Source organism: Notechis scutatus, chromosome 2 (assembly GCF_049901735.1).
Source record: "Notechis scutatus isolate UNSWTSFEM ecotype Mainland chromosome 2, rNotScu1.2, whole genome shotgun sequence".
Taxonomy (NCBI): domain Eukaryota; kingdom Metazoa; phylum Chordata; class Lepidosauria; order Squamata; family Elapidae; genus Notechis; species Notechis scutatus.
Window position 1 is genome coordinate 176296211 of NC_142010.1, and position 21390 is coordinate 176317600.

At 35.4% G+C, this 21390-nt stretch overlaps 1 protein-coding gene across 15 annotated transcripts in view; it reads right to left on the reverse strand.

Moving 5' to 3' along the window:
* The window catches only part of NRG1 (neuregulin 1), a 154715-nt gene that overhangs the window by 27302 nt on the left and 106023 nt on the right, over positions 1 to 21390 (reverse strand). For all 15 annotated transcript variants that reach the window (XM_087957471.1, XM_087957470.1, XM_026673015.2 and 12 more), the window contains one exon: positions 389 to 515. In XM_087957471.1, the coding sequence (XP_087813597.1) occupies positions 389 to 515 (127 nt within the window). The remainder of the gene's footprint in view (positions 1 to 388; positions 516 to 21390) is intronic.

The window sequence follows — 21390 nt, forward strand, 5'->3', positions numbered from 1 at the left end:
AAATGCAGTCATTGGCCATGTCAACAGAGTATGATTGTCCAATACATCTGGAACAAAATTGGGCACCAAACTAGTGGTCCTTTTAATATATTGAGGAAATTTTTTTTTGAAAAAAAGTGATGTTTTTGTGTCCAACAGATTGTTATTCCTTTTTTGGCTAAAGAATTTTATATATGGATTTAATCTAATTTAAATCATATACACAATAGTATCTGCATGTTTTGGAAACATGGGAAATAACTTGGGAGGGTGTTGAACTCTTATTTTGAAGGATAAAAAAATGCTGTCATCAGTTCATAACATATATTCTTTAGGTTAAACAGTGTTACCATATGAAACATGCATTAAAACAATAAATTCTGTAGCATCACTGGAAAGTTTCTCGTACTTGCATAAATATCTTGGGTTTGGAAGATCTTTGACCATGAAGCATTCACCCCCATTTACACAGTAGCCTTTCTTATCCACATCACATCTTGTGAGATGACTTGTCCCAGTAGTAGATGTAGAAGTGGCTAGAAGAAACAATGGAAATAGAAAGGGACAAATCTCAGTATGCATGTACTCAAAAGTAAAAGAGTTAACATTATTAGTGTTAGCATTTTTATGACATGTAACAAATATTCAGTACCTTAGTTGAAAAGAGAAAAACAAAAATCACTTTGTCCAAAGTATCCTGGGGGTTACCATACAATGTCTGAGTCAATACGCATTTTCCTGCTCGTGAAATGGGACAATTCACCACAGAAAACTCTCCATAGCCAACTTGCCATGGCCATCGTGCCATGGTCAACTCACAGTGGGACAACTTGCTATGGCCAACTCACTGTGGTACAACTTACCACAGGATAATTCAACAATTCAATTTAATTATTTGAAATAATTAAGACATTATTTTAAATTTTTGTTATTCACATTTCATTCTCTCCCTCCTTTGGCATCCTTTAATGATTCTATTTCACCATTCTTCGATATTAGTGTAACTCTTATCCTGTGGTGAGTCATCATCCCACAGCAAGTTGGCCCTGGCAAGTTGACCCTGGTGAGTTGGCCATAGTGAATTGTCCTAGACCCTCTTGGTCATACTACAATATTTTAGAATTGATCTTTGTGACACTGTAAGATGCATAAAGGAGTGAAGAAAGGCAAGTCTCCTGCTCCTGGCATTATATTTTATTACACTTTATATAGCTCCTTATAAAAAATATTTGATGAACAGAGTACAGAAACATGCAAAAAGTAATACAAGTAGCATACAATTCTACATATTCACAATAAAACAAAACTTTCTAATATTCACACATACATATCAACCATATTATTTCCTTTTGAAATAAGTAACATTTTGCAAAGTTCATAAAGAGAGCAAGAAATAGTAAACAAAAGAAACGGAAGGATGATAGGGGGGGAGAGAATATAGCTACAATGTATCTTGTTTTCCAAGTCCTCTTAGTACTTCACCATAATTTTCTTTGTTTGCAAACTATCCTTGTTTCTATCTATATCCATACCCCCCTTTGTATATTGCCATTTGTTGTTTAATCTTCTGGCCTCTTTCTTTTTTGAGGATCTCATCAATTTCATCCAATCAAAACTTTTTCAAATCTTCCACTTCCTCTCAAACTATTCATTCTTCATATATTTGTTTTGCAATTCTATTATCATTTCTGCTCTTTGTAGACCACACCACATTTTTTTCAAACATGTTATTCCGAATTAATCTATTTTTGCCATTAACTGTAACAAGTTTACATGTTACCACCTAGCTAAAGGTAAAGATTCCCCTTGCATAGGCGTGCTAGTCATTTCCATCTCTAGGGGGCGGTGCTCATCTCCATTACAAAGCTGAAGAGCCAGCGCTGTCCAAAGACATCTCTGTGGTCATGTGGCTGGCATGACTAAATGCCGAAGGCACACGGAACCAGTACAAAAAAAAACCTGAAACCCACCACTGGAGAAGGGTGGTATGTTGGACGTGTTACAGCATCAGCTATTAGCATCTTATGTTCTTCAACCTTTTGGCTTTAACACCAGCATTTAGCTTTAAAGCAGGGGTCTATTCTTTGATTGATAATCATAAGCATTAGTTTGCTATCATCTGAAATGCAGCCATACACATGAAATACAGAGAACTCTCACCCTTAACCAAGCAAATCAAAGTCAAACTGAATAACAATGCATCCGTCTGCCTTAAACCCTATTTGCTCATAACTACTTTTCCACATCTAGTTCTTTCTTGCCTTAATCTGCTAACATTTAATCAATTCAATCAATTAATTTAATGACTTTTTATAGATGCTTCAATCCAAAAGAAAAATAACAGTTGGTAGAGCTGTCAAAACCAATCATTATTCTTTGCTTTCCTTGCAATTTAGCCCATGCTAATAATTTCAGGATTTAATCAGCTCTGCAATTTCCAGGGTGAAGGTAGCTTTTTCTCTTCTCTTCTCCTCTCCGATTTTCAAACCCTCCGGAGATATAGACTCCAGGGTAGGACACCTAAATAACTCCACATCTTAGCTCCATCATATGGAATTCTGGGTTAATAACTAATTGCAGAATCATGACTTAAACCAATAATTAGACATAGCCATAATTTATAAACTGGTTTATCAGGGTTTTCTGATAGAAATATTTACTGCATATTCAATTCTAGAATCATATAAGAATTTTATCTATTAATGCTTCTTCTTTTCCCCTCTATCATGTTTTCTTCTTAAATCAGACTATTACTCTAGACGAGACACCCTGCAGTTCTGAAGCAAATGCATTAATTTGAAAAGAAATGCAATACTGTCTGCTTGAGATCCTGTAGACAAAGTTTATTACTGCCACAAAGGCTAATGGAATGCTTTAAATTGAATTACAAGGATGACTGTAGAAGAATTAAGCTTAAAGCTGTCTATAACTGATGTAGCCATCTTATTTGGCACTTTTTCTCTGAGCAAATGTGAGATCAAAAGTAATCCACCTGGAATGCAAAAAACATATTTTTTTGGGTTGAAATAAATTGTGGGCCAGTCTGAACCATGGACAAAAAGGTTTAACATTTGTTCTTTTGAGGAATCTCTAAAGAATAATTTTTTAAAAATGGGGAAATATTATTTATCTGTTTGTTGATATGATGCAGTAGCTTCTCCCAACTTGGGTGTTTTCAGAAATGTGAACGTCAACTTCTAAAATTTCTTGGCTCATTTTGTTATTAGTGAGAATTCTGGGAAATGAGATTCAACACATTGAAGAGCAACCAGATATGGGAAGGTATCTTGTTTATTAATGGAAGTTCTCTAGATAGACCACAGAGGGAAAAATACTAATGGAATAGAAACTGTGGTAATGAAAAACAACAACAAAGACAATGAAGCTGCAGAAATGCTTTGATGAAAAAAGGTAGAGAAAAAACATTCTTGGATGAATAAAGCAGTCTTCATGTGGTATTGAAAATGCCACAAGAAGGCACCACATCAAGGGGAAACTTGTGTGTGTGTATGTATGTATATATGTACACACACACACACACACACACTGCTAGGATGCTACTATGAAGGTTCTATCTTGAGTGGCCATCCTTATAACTTTAGTTGATAAGAATGCACAGAAATTTAACTCGGAATACAATTGCACAGATGTGTAGAATACATGAAAGAACATGACTTTTCTGATTTACAATTGTCTAAAAGAGATGGTCTGTAACTTAGTCCAGACATTAGTGAATTTTCTTATTAAAAAAATAAACCTGTTCTATCTGTTTTAAAGAAGGTAGTAGCCTACTTACTTCTTAAGAATCCAACTATTTCTGGGTTCCACAGTTCTGGATAATTTTTATTAAATCTTCAATGTCCACCTTTTGGGAAAAGTTGTGGAGAAGGTGGTTGGACTGCAGCAAACTGAATTAAACATGAATTCTATATCCCATCACAATCTCCAATAAAACCATGGAATTAAATCCATATGTCAATAAATTTAAATATCTCCATGTTACCTGCTTGGCAAAAAATTAGATTTTAATATTCCCCAGATTGTCATCAGCTTTTTCCAGTTTACCCTGAACTGCAGTTAACATATTTTAAAACTCTATTAAATACCTTAAAAATAAGACCTTGTCTGATTCCAAAGCTTAGGAGCCAAATCCTGGACAGGTTTTCGCTATGAAAGGGCTGAGATGATAGCATAAAATTGAAAGTACCTTTGAGACTGCATAAGTTTCAGAAGCCAGAAATATATAGGAAATAAGAGGGAAGAAAGAAAGTGAGAGCTCTGAAGACTAAAACTACAAGGGCTCTTGTTCTTCCAAGGAGCCAAGAAAAGCCTCTTGTTTGCTCTGATGTTCTGTTTACAGATAATCCTCACCTTACAACCACAATTGAGCCCCAAATTTATGTTGCTAAGTGAAACACTTGTCCAGTGAATTTTGCCTCATTTTACAACGTGACTTGCTACAGTTGTTAAGTGAATCACTTGCCATGTGATTGTTAAGTGAATCTGGCTTTCCCATTGACTTTGCTGCTTTGGTCGCCAGAAAATCTGATCACATGACCCTGAGACACTGCAATCATTATAAATATGAACCAGTTGTCAAGCATCTGAATGTAAATCATTTGACCATGGGGATGCTGCCCAACGGTTGTAAGTGTGAAAAATGGTCATAAGTCACTTTTTTCAGCGCTGTTGTAACTCTGAATGGTCACTAAATGAACTATTGTAAGTTAGGGACTATCTGTACAGTGATATCTTTATTAATTTTAGTTGACCAGTTAAGGCCCTACCTATCTGGAGGAGAGAGGATGATCTAATAAACAGCCCAGGTCTTATGTACAAAGTGGCTTTGAGATACTGTGCACTTTAAAAATGCAAAGGGACATTTCTTTATTAATTCTTTGGCAAGACTTTATTCTTTTGCAAGAAAGCAATTGATGGCAAGTCTCCTACATCTGTACAATACTACTCTGAATATGCTAGACTGAAATTAGAATTCACTGGATTATGGTGTTGGTTTTTTAGAGTCAAATGTTTTGCAATAATTACTTATTTGAACTTGTACCAGCTTTATGGCAGTTCCAAATTATGACGTCTTCTACTATTAGTAAAAAAAAAGGACTTTGCTTGGGAAAAGACCACAGAAATTCATACCAGGTATTATCCATCTTTACAAAATCAATGTCTCTTTTATCAAAATGTATACTATTAATGCATCATTGTGATGCATGAAACAGTATACTAATCTGAGGTAATATTTACTCCGCTACATATATAAAAGTGGTATCAATAAACAATACATCAGCAAAGAATGATAAAAAATAAGGACCATAGTTTCATTTGACATAGATACCAAGTAATCACAATTACGTTTGGCTTTTCATTTCACATAATAATTCAATCCATCTGTTCAAAGGCACAACTGAAGTATTTTTTCCTAGAAAATAAAACTTTTAGGGAAACAAAACTTCACAATAAATCAAATTTAGATTCTTGTTCTTAGTAGTAGCAAAAATAAATAAAATAAAACAAAATGCAAGGTTTCAAATTTTTCTTTCTATCCTTCCTCTTCTCCAATTTGTGTACACATTATCTAATAAAATATTTACTGTCCTAAATTATTGCTTTTTAAACCATTTAAACACACAAAGTAAAACTGAAATTCTGTTTTAGTTATATATTGCTCTAAAACCAGACTTTTTCAGCTAATTTAGATATGATTGACCTCTTTTCTCCTAGAGATGGGGAAAAATTCACTATATATTTAATTTCTTGTTTTTCAAAGGCCTAGTATGGATTTAGTAATCTCTTCTGAAAATCTTTTATATTGATTTATAAAGTTATGCTTTTCCTTTTTTAAAAATAACACTCTCACAATAGTATAGGCTTCATACTATTACCTTCAAGGCCATCTTCCAGGAGAGACTTATGCCCAAGAATGAAACCAGTCAAGTAGTACCCTTCTATTGGTCAGTAACAGATATAATAAGATAGCCTCTTATTTGAAGTCTTTGAGACTGGTTGTTTCTGAGGGCGGAGCTGGCGTCGCGACGATACGGCATGTGATCTTGGAGGTCTGAGATTGCTGCCGATATCTTTGCTCCTGGACGGTCCAATCGGATCTAAACCGTCCCGAAGAGACGGTGAAAATAAAGAGCGCATCCTGTCGATCCCAGGGATATCGCAAAGTCCCTGGTAGATCCAGGAGAAGCTCTTTTTGCCAGTGGCAAAGAGGCAGCCATTAAAGCTGCTGAAGTTGGGACAGCTCCGAAACGAAAGAGAATGGAAAGAGTGTGCCAGTTTGGTGAGAACTTTTTATTTATTCTAAGATTTGAAAGGATACCCTAAGGAAAAGAAAGAATCTGTAAAAGTTTTGACAGAAGTGACTAAGTGGCGATTTTAAACAGGAATGTCAAAGTAATATTTTTTTCCCCCTCATTGCTGGATTTTTTACACACGATCTTATATTTTGAAACTGGACTGGTTTTTTCTCTTCTTTTATCTATTCTTTTTCTCCTTTTTGATTTTATAATATTTTAGGCTAGAGACTCCCTTTTAGTTATTTTTTTAAAAAATATCTTTTTCTTTTTTTAATTAATTAATTCTTATTATATTTTGCTTGGAAAAGGAGGGGGAAAGTGAAAGCAAAAGAAACTTTGTAACACTGCCAACTAGAGGCTTGGAAATATTCTATTTCTCTTTTGACCAGACAAAGCTGAGAAAGAACTGAAACTTCTTTTCAAGGACATTGCTATTTGATAAGATAGAGGGAAGAGCATGGGAGAGTATTATTATAGGTGCTCTTCTGGGTTTCTATCAACAGCTGGAGTCTGGTGTTGAAGCTTATAGGAAAAGAAAAGGTGATAAGTCTCTGGAAAAGAGAGTTATAACAAGAGCCTTGGATAATTAAACAAAGTGCAGTGTGCTCTTTTTATTTTTTCTAAGCTGCTCTACCCCTCCTCATCAGTTTACTTTTTGTAATAGCTATTTGGATTTCTGGCCCTTTGGAACTTGTCTTTGTTTTTTCTTGTCTTGTCTTTGGAAGTTAAATTTCTACACTTGCTCTTTATTTTAAAGGAAAAGCTTTAGTATTAATGATTTTCTTCCTTTCCTTTTTAAGGGAGTAGTCTTTTTTCCCCTTTTTTCCCTCTCCCCCCTCTGGTATTTTTGTTTTTCCATTTACCTTCCATATTGGCTTTTTTTCTTTTTTCTTTTATTTTTCTGGCCTTCTTTTTTTCTCTTATGCATCCTTTTATATTTGAGACCTGTTAATTGGATTAAGGTGTTGAAGAACCTGAAGAATTTTCCCTTTCTCTTTTTTAGCTTTTTATTTTTCACTTTTCCACCTTTTTTAGGATTTTACAACTTTTTTTGGGGGGTGTGTGTTTATGGTCTTTTCCTTCATTTTTGAATTTTTACTGTTATCTAACCAATTGATTGGATTAAGGTATACAAGAACCTGAAGAATTTTTTCTTCTTTTTTTATTATTATTACTATTTGGCTTCTTTTTTCCTACTATTTTTATTTAGAATTGCAATTGGTTATTTCACAATTGGATTAAGGTCTAGAAGAACCTGAAGATTTTGAATTGCTCGAAATGAATAGGAAATTAACAGCCTCTGGTTCCTCAACTTCTACTTCTTCCTTTCCACCATCTGGAGGACAACGTTCAATACAGACAATATTACAGCAAGAAAAAGAACAAGAAAAAGTGACCCTGCAGATAATTATGCAAGGAATTCAAAATATTCAAACAAGAACAGAGAATATTGAAAAGAGAACAGAGAATATCGAACAAAGAACAGGGAAAACTGATGAAAAGGTGGAGAACATCCAACAAATGATGATGAAGTATGATGAGAGATTCCAAAAAATTGAAGAAAAAGATAAACAAAGAGACAAGAAGATTGGAGATATTGATAACAGATTAACTGTGGTTGAACAAGATAAAAGTGGTATGCTGAGATGGGAGATGGACAGATCAGAATTTTATCTTAGATTCCAAAACATAAAGGAAGAAAAGGGACAAAACCTAGCTGAGATAATGATAGAAATATTGGCTGAAGCTTTGGAAATAACTGAAGAGAAGATGATGGATGGAATAGATGAGGTCTATCGAGTCTTCACAAGATATACAATGAGAAATAGCTGACCAAGAGACTGGTTGCTTCTTGGGCTGTTTTGAATCTGACTGACTGAAGTATATCTGCTTTATATTTTAACAGTGTTTCTGCTCAGACCTGGTGTAACTTCAAGCAGCTAGAGTGTCAAGCACACAAGTGACAAGTCTAATGACACTGATGAAGGGAAAATAAAGTATCAGCTTCAGTCCTTGTAGGTCGTGAACAAGACTCTTTTGCTGAATTATAAATAGACAAGGATGTCTTCTTTAGTTAAAAAAAAGAATGACAGAACAAAGAGCTCACTCTATCACAGGATTTTGTGAATAAATACAGCTGTCAGCAGAGACATAATTGTAATGCACTCCACTGAAGTGAATTAGTGATTCACAATGATACAAAATGCTGGAAATCAATTAGATACCATTTAAATTATAATACCTTATATATAAGATTTATATTTCCAACTATTTTTAGACAGCGTTAATTTAAATGATTCATTTTCTTTAGTAGAGTAGATTTTTACAATACTTTGGCAAAATCCATATAGAAATAGTTTCCTGAAATGCACTTATGCATTGATTGTAGTTCTTACTGTCTACAATTTCCAAAAAGAAAAAGAAATAGGGCAACTTGTTTAGTTGCTAGAATTTATTCTCTCACTTCAACCACATAGTAACTCTGTGACAACTGTTTCTGCAGAATGTGGGGATTTTTAGTGCTGTCAGTAGTAGACACAAAATTATGCTAATGATTGATTCACTGGGGCTATGGATCTCATTGCACTGTAATCAAAGGATTCTGAATGTATCTATGATTACAGGTGTTCTTTGGCTTATGGCCACAAGTGAGCCCAAAATTTCTGTTGCTAAGGGAGGCATTTGTTAAGTGAGTTTTGCCCCATTTTATGACCTTGCTTGACACAGTTGTTAAGTGAATCATTGCAGTTGTTAAGTTAATAACACAATTGTTAAGTGAATCTGGCTTCCCCATTGACTTTGCTTGTCGCAAAAGATAATCACATGACCTTGGGACACTGCAACCATCATAAATTAGGAGTCAGTTGCCAAGCATCTGAATTTTGACTTGACCATGAAAATGCTACAACCATTATAAGTGTGAAAAATGACCGTAAGTCACTTTTTCCATTGAATGGTTACTAAGTGAACAGTTGTAAGTTGAGAACTACTTATAACACCCAAAGATAGAGACTTCATGAAAAAGTGAAAACTTTTCAGTGTGCTTTATTGTACAACATGACTCAAGAAGTCTGGACTAATCTCCTTTACAATCCAAGCTGAAATATAAATTTTAAAAAATGTTCCAGTTCAGTACGTTTTCTCTCTGACAAAATAGCCCACTTGGCAGAAGCACTATTGAAACTTGGCTCTGTGTAACATCTAACCTTGCACTAGAAGCCAGAGAGAACAATATTATGATCAAGAAGCAACTAAGTCAGAAAAACTTGACTGCTAAGGACGGGAGGAAGAGAGGAATTGGTCCTGAGGTTGTTTTTAAAAGAAGCTACAGTAATATTTGATATCAAGTCTAAAATTTAGTCTTTGCGAGAGCATGGAGGCATAGAAAGCCCTCCCCAAAATTGCATGTATCACTACATTTATATATACTTTAAAAATAATGAATATTCACATTGTGGCTAGTGAAGTAGAAGTTAGTCATGCTAAATTGCATGGCACACCATGATCATAATTTGCAAAAAAGGCTTACTTATCATAAGCTACACATTTTAAAAGCCCTCAATGCAGCTGCAACGGTTACTACTTATTTTAATTTTGACATATATATTCTTTGCCAGGTTGTAAAATACTTTCAGAGCAACAATGTATGAAATAAATACAAATGATATAAAGCATTGTGGTATATTAAAAAAAAAGTGTTATCACTATATAATGCAGTGATACACTTTTTTTTTCTGAAGCAAGGTCATTATGAAATTCTATACACCAAGCAAAACCTGATTTAAAAAAAAAAGTAGAATTGAAACAGTTCAAAAGGAATATTTGACAATGTACATTTTCACAGATAAACATCAGTTTGCAACTGAGGCAGTAAGAATTTAATCCCTGTCTAGCAATTAAATTTATCCTATTCACTTACACTAGCATCCTGAGTTTAATTATTTCCGCAGCCCTGTCTTTCTATAATGTCAGAACTCCATCTCTCAAATGCCAGCTAAAGGCTACAGTTTTGTAACACCGCACTAATGCAGACGTGATTATATGTCAATTTTAGCAGCCTGTGAGCTGGCACCAATTAGGCTGAAAGCCATTCTTATCTTTAAATATTACCCTTCCACAGTGTAGTTCAATTTTCAGAAAATATAAAACCAATAGAAAAAGAGATGAGTTTAAACAAACAGGCTGAAATAGGTGATCCAGGAAAAAAACTCCCGGGGTGCCTTTAGAAATCTCTCAGAAAAAGGAGTAATAAAGAGACTTAGGCAAGCATTCAACCTACTCATATGAGCAAATTTAACTTTCAATCGCACTATTCAGTGGCATTGTTGCTACAGAGTAAGGAACTGTAAATGAACGGTCAAAATCTTTCCCATCTCTACACCATCAGGGTTTTGGCTGGGAAACACAGTATTTAAAGTAGCATATTATTAACATTTACACAAATACACACACACTACAACATTAATTCTTTGAGTATAACACTGACACCTGCTTTTTCTCAAGTCAAAGTCAAAGATATGTTCAGTAGCATGAAGAAGAGAAGAGCGGGGATGTAATTCACACAAAACAAGAATTACAGATCATAAGTCATTGTGGTCATAAATCGTCACGTGACTGGATTTGAAGCTGCAACCATTTTTAATAACGGTCATTAAGCAGATGCCATAGTTATTAAGCAAACACTATGGTCATTAAGTAGATCATTTTCCTCAATGAGTGGTTTTTTTGTTGTTGCTGGAAATCAGAAGTAAATGCAGGAAATCAGCAGCAAAGTTACAGATCACGGTCTATCAATGCAAGATGTTGCAAATGGCCATAAAGGTGAGCCAGTTGCCAAGTGGCCAAAATGCAACCAAGTGATTGCAGGATATGTGTAAACTGTTGTAACTTTGAAAAACAGGTATAATTAGCTTTGGGGAGGTCCGTTATAACTTCGAACAGTCATTAAGTGACCAGGTGTAAGTGGAGGACTACCTGCAAGGAATATGTATACAACAAATTACAAACTAGTATTTGTTGAACAATAAGAGAATGTTTCAGAAAAATCTATTTTTTTTTTAAAAAAAGTTGTAATTCCAGCCCTTACACTTCCAGAACTTTTATGTATCTTATTTACTAAGTCTAAAAAAAGGTTTGATTTCAGCAATATCAAACACAGCATAAAGCAAAGTAGTCAAGGAATATGATAACAACATTTCTATCCATGAATGTATCCCTTCGCTTGGAAAAAAAAAGCAACTGAAATATTATAGGTAGTCCTTGACTTACAACCACCATTGAGCCCAAAATTTCTGTTGTTAAGTAAGACATTTGTTAAGTGAATTTTGACCCATTTTACGACCTTCCTTGCCTCAGTTTTAAAGTGATTCACTGCAGTTGATAAGTTAGTAGCCTGGTTGTTAAGTGAATCTGGCTTCCCCATTGACTTTGCTTGTCGGAAGGTCGCAAAAGGGGATCACATGACCTTGGGACCTCACCAACGGTCATAAATATGAACCAGTTCCCAAGCATCTGAATTTTGATCACATGATCATGGGGATGCTACAAAGGTCGTAAGTGTGAAAAATGGTCATAAATCATTTTTTTTCAGTACCGCTGCCAACTTTGAGCGGTCACGAAATGAATTGTTGTTAAGTCGAGGACTACCTGAATTAACTCTGCAAGTGTTTCGGAAAAAAACCCTTTAAAAATAACTTTTTAAAACATAAAGGGAAATGGTGACTTGACAGCTTCATCTCACCTCATGCCATCTTTGTTTATATCCTGAAGGGAAAACAATATTGCAGAGAGGGTACAAATTCTGACATAAGGTTCCTTAAAGTTTCTCTACAGATCTTATTTTCTGCAGAGACAATTTGCCCACAGCAAACTTCAAGATGTAAAATGATCTTTCCTAAAAAAAAAAAAACCCACAACCTTAGCACTTTCCTCCTAACTTCATCATCTCGGCAAAATGACATTACTATCAATTATCTTTTTTTTTTTTTTTTACAGAGTTCTATTTCCTAAAGTTCATTTACCAAGAAATGTCACTGATAAATTTAAGTCATTCATCAGTAGAATCATTTATATTATATATAAATTCACATCCTTTCACATCCTGAGGGCCTTCAAATACTATTTCTATCAATTCAAGACAACACGACTGTCCAACTTTTGTCTGTGTGTGTCTGTTGGTGTGTTTTAACTCTGCAAAGGATGCTTTGAAGATCTTTCTTTCCCTCATCTAATCCATGGGCAACAAAACCTTAAAAACAAGCTGTAGAGATCAATCACCGCTCATCATAATATATCATCCATTGCTTCTAGCAAGGAAGAATTATAACTGCAGCAAGCCCTCTCTAGTTATTTGTTGGAGGGATTCTAGTGTGGCCCTAAACAAGAGTACTGAATTCCATTGTGCTCCCAAATTTTGTTCTCTGTCAGTGTTGCGGTTGGAATATTTATTATTTCAACTATTGCAAGGGCAATTAAGAGTCACAATCAGAAAGAATCTCATTACATAAACTCAACATATTCCTTTGAAAATGGAAGCCTCAGATGTACAAGCCTGCTTTGCTGGGGATATGTAATTTATTCAAGTACATATACAACCTAACTTATACTATGTAAACTGTTGATAACTTAAATGCAATTAAATAATTAATGAATCTTGCAGTTAGAAGAATTTAACGGAATTTAATTCTAGCTATTTTGTTCGTTTGTTCTCCCTTATTTTTGTATCTTTTATTCACATTTATTCAATTTTTTTACGTATCCCATCTGATTCAACTGTTTTCCTATTCGGACTCTTTCTGTAAATCACTATCTAACTGATACAACCGGCTTCCTGATCAAAGAGGATGAAACCTGTCTCCACTTCTGTCAAGTCCATAAGAACCAGTCATCCTAGCAAACACATTTCCTGAAATATGTACTGAAACTGAGAATGTAACCACTGAGTGCAAACCACATGGAAGAACTTGTGTGTATTCTTTAATTATTAGACTAATAGTAGGTTTTCCACATAAAGAGTTAAAACTCTTCTGAGCCTCTCTCTTCCATTTCTATTAGTACCGTATTTGCCGGCGTATAAGACGACTGGGCGTATAAGACGACCCCCAACATTTCCACTCAAAATATAGAGTTTGTTATATACTCGCCGTATAAGACTACCCCCTCTTCCACACACCTTCCACTTTTGCACTTTTTTTTTTTTGACGCACTTTTCTGCTTTGGACAATTTTGAAATGAGCTAATCCAATTTTGAACCAAGAATATGCCAATAGCTATGGAGTTTAGAAATGAGTTTTAAAATATTTTTCATTGCTTACCATTAAGCGTAAAATATGTTGTAAATAAAATGAGAACACAGGAAACGTTCTCTTCTCAATACAGCTGATCTCTCTCTCTCTCTCTCTCTCTCTCTCACACACACACACACTTACACACACACACACACACACACACCAAAACCCGGACACTGAAAAGGCTGCCAAGGAACAGTATATTCAATGCCTTCTCTTTAATCAAGAAACAAGGAATTCCTTAGAATCTTTTTTTTTTTTCCCAAGTGGCCCTCTTTAAAAATATATGGAGGTAACACTTTCATTCAAAAAGTCTTCCAGTATCTGGAGTCGCTCAGACATATTGAAGTGAGGCAGGAGAGTAAGTGAAATTTGAAATGAACGGTACTTTCAAAAAAGCAAAGAAAATGGCTTGAATACGAATGAGCATCCTAGTCAGTATATAGTTTACCTTCTTATTACAAATCCAGTTGCAATAAGAGCAATTTTTAGTTTCGCATGGAATGAAACCTTTCAGGAGAACAGCTAGATGACAAAAGACTGTTCTAATTTCTGAGACAAGTTTTGAAATGATGAAGCATTCTAACTAATGATTTAGAGCTGCAATCCATGGTGGGTTTTAACAGATATAAATTTATAAAGGTAATGACTTACTTTTATTCTTTTAAATTAAAAACTTTGACTAAATGCTTTTGTTAAGTTAAAATACCATGTGAAATATTTCATTTTTCAGGAAAACTAGAACAAGATAAAAAAGCAAGATAATGTAATATTATTTCGCATGCGAGTTTGCCTTTAATGCTTTTTCAAGGTCATCGAGCACTTTACTTAATTACTTTTTATTGATTTCATGGTATTTCAATTCTGACTTGGCTGCTTGTTCAAAAAAAAAGGACAGTCTAAACTATTGTGAATTGTGCTCTTGAAGATACAAAATAATATTGTTTTAAATTTAGTTGAAATTAATTCTTTTCAATGATGGGGAAATATTCATTATTTCATGTACAATCCAAATCTATGTAGTCCCAATATCGGTACATTACATTTCAAAATGGTTTAGCAATAGGAAAATAGAGAAACAAAAATAATATTTTAAAATAAAATACGTTTATACATTTGAAAAAAAATGTATCTGGTTGCACAATATAGTAACATCTGAGTTTTATTTTGCTTCCAGGAAAAACTAATTTTAAGAATCCTGAATCTTTTTATACATTAGCAAATACATTTTGCCTGACCTATTCATACTTCAGTTTGGGCTTTTAAACTTTGACCATCATGAAACAATGTAATCATAACCGTATGGCAAATAAATATAAGCAAATAAATATAACTGCCATCCAGTGGTTACATTACTAGATTAGAATTTGGGAGACCATGAGTTCTAGTCCTCCCTTAGACAGAGAAGTCACTCCCACTAAGACTAACTCCCTTCATTGGGTGGTTATTTTGGGGAAAATAAGAAGGAACTTTTTTATGCTGCCTCGAATTGCACAATGTAAGGCTGAGTTATAAATTAGTAAATAAAAATAAATCAATACATTGGTAATTTGAACAATTTAAAGCTTGAAGAAATCATCATGGCCCTAGCACAAAAAGTTAGCATTATGTTTTTGAACTCTATCTATCTATCTATCTATCTATCTATCTATCTATCTATCTATCTATCTATCTATCTATCTATCTATCTATCTATCATCTGTCTGTCTGTAAATGATTAAGTTTCTAGTTTTGGTGAAAAAAATTAAATAGTTTATGGTTTGACCAAAAATTATTCAAGACATGTAAAACTATTACTGGCTTAGCATGACAATAAAATGCTTCGCAGAATGTAAATTTTGTAGTTCTTCCACAGTCTGACTGATGGGATTAATTTACATTATCAAGCAATTTAGTCACTAAATGTATTGAATTTTTGATTGAACTAGTTAAAATGGCATTGCCTTGGCATAAAGAAGATACAACAGCCCTACAGAAAAATGAAAGTTGTCTTTGAAATAGCTCAAAGAGGCCTGAGTGCTCTAGAAAGATACTATGAATGCATTTCTATAAAATAAGTTACATGAAATTAGAATTGGAAAGTTAAATAGATAACATGATGAGAAAAATAATACTATATCTCCCAGCAACTCTGGGCGATTAATAACTCAATCATCAAATATTGTGACATATGGAAATTGGAATATCCAGAAATCCATCAGGTTTGACATGGGAGCCAAACTGCACAAATAAAATTTAGAGATTGAGTAAAATTAAAACATTCATTCAAATACATTAATACAAAATAAGGGTGATTTTATCTGTATGGTAACCTCATTGTCATCTATTCCAAATAAAAGTATATGACATGCTAAGTAATATCAATAATAAGTACAGTTCTATTATAGCTTTAACATCAATAAAAGCTATCCTTAAAATTGAATGGTAACAACCATTTGCCTCTATGGAAGCAGGTTCCATCTGATGTTTTCCTGTTTCAAGAGCCTGTTCATTCTACATCTTCCTTTAATTTTATATTATGCATTATTTGCTAAATTGTTAACATGCACATTAAGTATTCTTGTATAATCAGTTTGTCCTAAATTGCTCGAGAGAGAAAGAATAAAATTTCTAGCTGACCTAGAATCATGCAACCTTTAATTTTTATTTTAAAAATCTCTTTGATCCAACTATTTTAAATAAAAGAGCAAAACGAAGATGAAAGCCTGTTAAAATTATTCTTGATCATGTGATTTTCACTCTAATTTTTAAAGAAATTGATTGGAGCTTATGTTTGTATGCCTGATTGGCTATGAGAGAGAAGTGATGGTCTCGGCTATGTTTTAATTCTCTAGTTTGGCTGGGGCATCCATCTTCTTTAGAGAAAGGATAGCTATAAGACAAGGAAATTATATATATTCTGTAGCAAATATGTCATTAACATGACAATTTTCAAGCAATCAATCTCATGTTGTGAGCCATAAGGGAATATATTAAGTGAAGGAAGACCCTCCAATTTCCTCTTGCTATTATTGATTTTTTAAAAATTTATCATGTTCCCCTTCCTGACTTACACTTGGGGAAAGAAGAGGTTTCACTCCCCTTATCTATTCTACAGAATTTACTTGTAGATGATTATGCTTGTCATTACCAAGTACAAACAGCAAGTCCAACGTATGAGAATATTAGGCACCAAATCTAAATGTACCTTCTTTTAAAAAACATTCCAAACAATTTCAGTACTGGAAATGGCCATATAATGACATCTGTTTAGCTCTATCTTTCCTTCTGACTTTTGTTTACAGTAAACATCTGAATCTGATCAAGATCTGTGTTTGCACCTAGATTTCATATCCTCCCAACCCCTTTCTCTGCAAAATCATTCCTCTACTAATGAGGTCCCTCCCCCTTCTTTTTAACTCCAACATCTAGTGGGAGGATTTTGTAAAGCAAGCGATTTAGGAGGGAGGGAATTAAGCCTCCCCCACGTGTATATGATGATCTCCATTGCCATCAGCCTGCCAACATTTTCACTACTGGATTCTTTAATGTATATTAATGTGTGGCTTAATTCTGTGTCTCTGTTTTGCATTGCTTAATACTTGGCACACACAGTTTCAATAGGAATATATAATCATTTCTTGCTCATTCTGTTATGCAGAGGATGAAAAGACAGATGCAGGAAAACCGAAAGTAGTCCAGGTTCTAGTGTTGTTCTTTGAAGCAACATTTCCTTATTTGTTTCATCATATAATCATCAGCGATATAATATTCCACTGAAGAAAACACAGGAGATACTTGCAATCATGTTAATTACTAATCAAAGCTTTAGTTGTTTAACTAATTAGAAAGGCTTCTTTACAACTACTCTAATTTAATTATTCATTTTCTTTACTGTCTTGAGCATGCTGGATCTCTTCATCATTGTTACTTTCCGGGCCAGGAGAAGTTAATTTTTAATGATTGCTTAATGACTATGAATGGTAGAGTGGGGCGGAAATGTCTGTCTTATCAAACCAGAGTTACAGACAAAAGAAAAAGGCAAAGTTAGACATGTTCAATAGGAATCTGATTTCTGCTGACTACATCAACATAGAAGTATTGTGGATAAAATATGGTTTGCCAGTATCTTCTTCCAAAATGTCTCTTCATCTTCTCAATTAAGTCTACAGATCCAGTATTCTCTGGGGGTCTCTTATTCAAATACAAATAGGATCCATCCACACCCCACACAACCCAGTTACTTTCCTAGTTTCCAAGTCTGGACTGGAACTAATCTGAAACCAACAGGTAAACTCATTGTAAGACTAAAACAACTATATTTCCTAATGATCAAAACTATTTCTTCCTAGTATCAGTTATTCAGGTACTGCCATACTTAACTTTAAATTACATTTATTCATTATAATGATTATTCTTTGGTCTTATGTGCTTATCCTGCAAAAGTCACTGCTTTGTTAGACTTCCCTATTATTTATTTGATTTACTGAAGAAATGCACAGAAGTGGAATGCCAGAAATTATTCTTGTATATAAACCTTTATTTTACTGAAAAAAGAGAATAAACTCTCATTCTTTACAAATAACTATACATTTGCAGTTAATTGTAACTATCTCATGATTATTCCCATGTCCCATTCACATAAATTACATCCTCAAATGCTTACAGTCTGTGTAACTAAACTACAACGATATCACCTATTACGTGATGACTTTCAATGATGGCAAGCAACCATACTATACTTTTTGGGTGTTGTTGTTTGCCAGCAGCCTGTACAGATGGCCGTGGAATCAGACAGTGAGGAAGAACTGGGACCCGTCTGGGAGTCTGGGGAGGACTTGGATGAGGGTCCTGCATCCGATGCAGAGATGGGACCAGGACCATCTGAGAGTGGGGTACTGCCTTTGGAGCCTCCAGAGTCTGACAGCAGTGAGGCAGAGGAACAATGTTCCCAGTGCACATGTGTGCAGAGCTGCTAGAAGGCAGGAACAGCTAAGACAAAAGGGACAACTCGGGAGTAAGGCTTGGAGGTGATTGCCCCTCCCCAAGTATAAAGGACGTGCAAAGGTAGAGAAACCTTTGCAGGAAGCAAAGTCATTTTGCTCTGTTCAGATTAAACCTTGAAGCTCTGTGTGGACTTAATACTTCGGTTGGTTTTTTACAGTTAATTTGGCACTTTACTTTTTGGCAGGAATTTAAAGGAGATAAAGGTGGGTGCTTATCTGGAGGGACTGTTTGGGACTCCTTATGGGCTGGGAATGCAGATAATTCCCAGTGCTGAAATAAAACAAGAGTTGTTTGGACTAAGTGTGTGCTTAATTACAGTCTCAGGAAGCCTTGGTCAGAACATTGGGGGAAGGGTGCTGATCTTTATAATTATAAAAAAGCAGCAACTGCAGTGGTGAGGAGCCATCCTCAACCCACCATCCTGGGCCCAACATTTGGGAAACCAGGCTCTGCCTGTCACCAGGCAGGAAAAAGAGTGAGTTAAAAAACCTTAGTCCATCTGGCCCAGCTGATAGCACCTTCTAAGGGTCTCTTTCCAGGGTTACAAGAGAAGATGGTCAACAGCTTTGAAGGCAGAAGAAGGCCCTATGCCCCAATGGCAGATGAAGTGGAGGAACTGTCTCCCCATAGTAGTGTCTGTACTTCAGTGAAGCATCTGTTCTGCAGAGAAGTGTCCTCTTATTAATACTTGGCAGTAGATATAAAATGCTTCCAACGACAGATGGCATTGGTCACTCAGTCGTATCAGATAATGCCTAGTCATGAGGACCAACTACACTAGAACAAACGATGTGCATAGGAAGGATGATCCTCAGGCAGAAACTTCCAAGGGTTCACTGATTTTCCCCCCATGATCATATAGATTTTATTCTCCCTTTCCTCTTCAACATTTCTCCTTCTAAGTGAACACTTATCTGTTACAAGCAGTACAATTTTAAAAGGCTATGGGTAACTAATCATGCAAGACTATATCTCCCACACCTGAATACTAAGGTGTTTTTTTTAAAATCACTCTGTCACCATGTTTTGCAATATATGCGCAAGAGTCACCACTTATTAAAACTATAGCTAGGAGGTAATTATTTTGTAGAGTTTGTGAACTTTACCTGAATGATCCTATTGAAGTCTGATGAATGTATTATTACTACATGCTCCAAATGAAATCAAGATAAGTTTTTGCTTTGGGCTGTTGTCTCAATTCTTTTACACATTCTTGATATTTTTCCTATCGTTATATACATGCTATTAAATAACAATTAAGAAACACTGTTGACCGTTCTACATCTTCTAAGTTAAAGTGGAGTCCACTTCATTTTGGGTTTTACTGTTAAATTGAAATTATTTCTTCTAATGTAATTTTAAATATTCAATATTTGAATCATCTAAAGCAGTGCCCAACCTTTCTGTCTCCGTGACCGGAGGAGGCAAAGGCAGGGGGGAAGAGGGGATGGTTTTGCATGTGTTCCTGCTGCTTGGGTAAATGGAGCTTCATATGTTCACCTACTGCTTAGGCGGCCCAGTTCCCAATGGATCATGGACTGTGGACCGGGGGTTGGGGAACCCTGACATAAAGCATCCAAATAGAGCCCACAAAGAAATGGGAAATAAAAATAGTATTTAAGTTACCTATTCATTGGAATGTACACATTAGTTACCAAGTTCAATCACTTCTAATTATGCAACACTGATTTTATTAACAGATACATAGCTGAAACCACCTCATAATAGGCCCAATCACCTTTCATTCCCTACACCAGGGGTCCTCAACCCTTGGTCCATGGACCAGCAGTAGGCTGCAGCATGCCAGAAATCAGGCCACACAAACAAGCGAGGCCCCATCTGCAGAATGCAGGCAGCATGTGAAGCCACGCCCCTTCCGATCCATGGAAAACCATCTCTCTACGGAACTGGTTCCCTGGTGCCCAAAATGTTGGGAGGCCACTAGTCTACTCAACATATCATTCCTGTTTGAATCAAAAGCTTTCTCCAAAGTGAACTATGCCTTTAGTGTTTCTTATCTGTAACGAGAGGGTCGGGGGTGGGATTCTACCGGTTCGGACCAGTTCGGGAGAATTGGTAGTTCCGGTGAGCATTTGGCCCTGCCCACCTGCCCCTGCTCTTTCCTCTGCTTTATTTCGTTGTTTTAGAGCACAGCTGATTCACCCGGCAGAGCAGTTTGCCGTGCCTCAGCTGTTTTATCCACAGGGGCTGCAGTAGAAGGTAAGTATTAGAGCTGAAAATGGGCTTTTTAAAATGCAGAACATGCGCTCACTGAACTGTTACACCGGTTGAATCGCATCACTGTAGAGGGTGAATTATTTTCAAACTCAAGCTCAAACTATACAAAAGTAGCATAAATGACTGCACTGTCAATAACTGAACTTCTAAGAAGTGTTAATGAAATTTTATGCCCTTATTTCAGTTATTCACTCTTTTCTTCAGCTACTGTAGCTCTCACTCCTACAGTACAGGTGGTCCTTGACTTATGACCACAGTTGAGCCCAAAATTTTCATTGCTAAGTGAAATATTTGATAAAGGAGTTTTGCTCCATTTTACAACCTTTCTTGTCACAGTTGTTAAGTAAATCACTGCAGCTGTTAAGTTAGTAACTCAGTTGTTAATTGAATCCGGCTTTTCCATTGAGTTTGCTTGTCCGAAGATTGCAAAAAGTGATTGCATAAATGCGGGACACTCCAATTGTCATAAATATGAGTCAGTTGCCAAGCACCTGAATTTTGATCGCATGACCATGGGGATGCTGCAATGGTATAAGTGTGAAAAATGATCATTTCACTTTTTTTAAGTGACATTGTAATTTCCA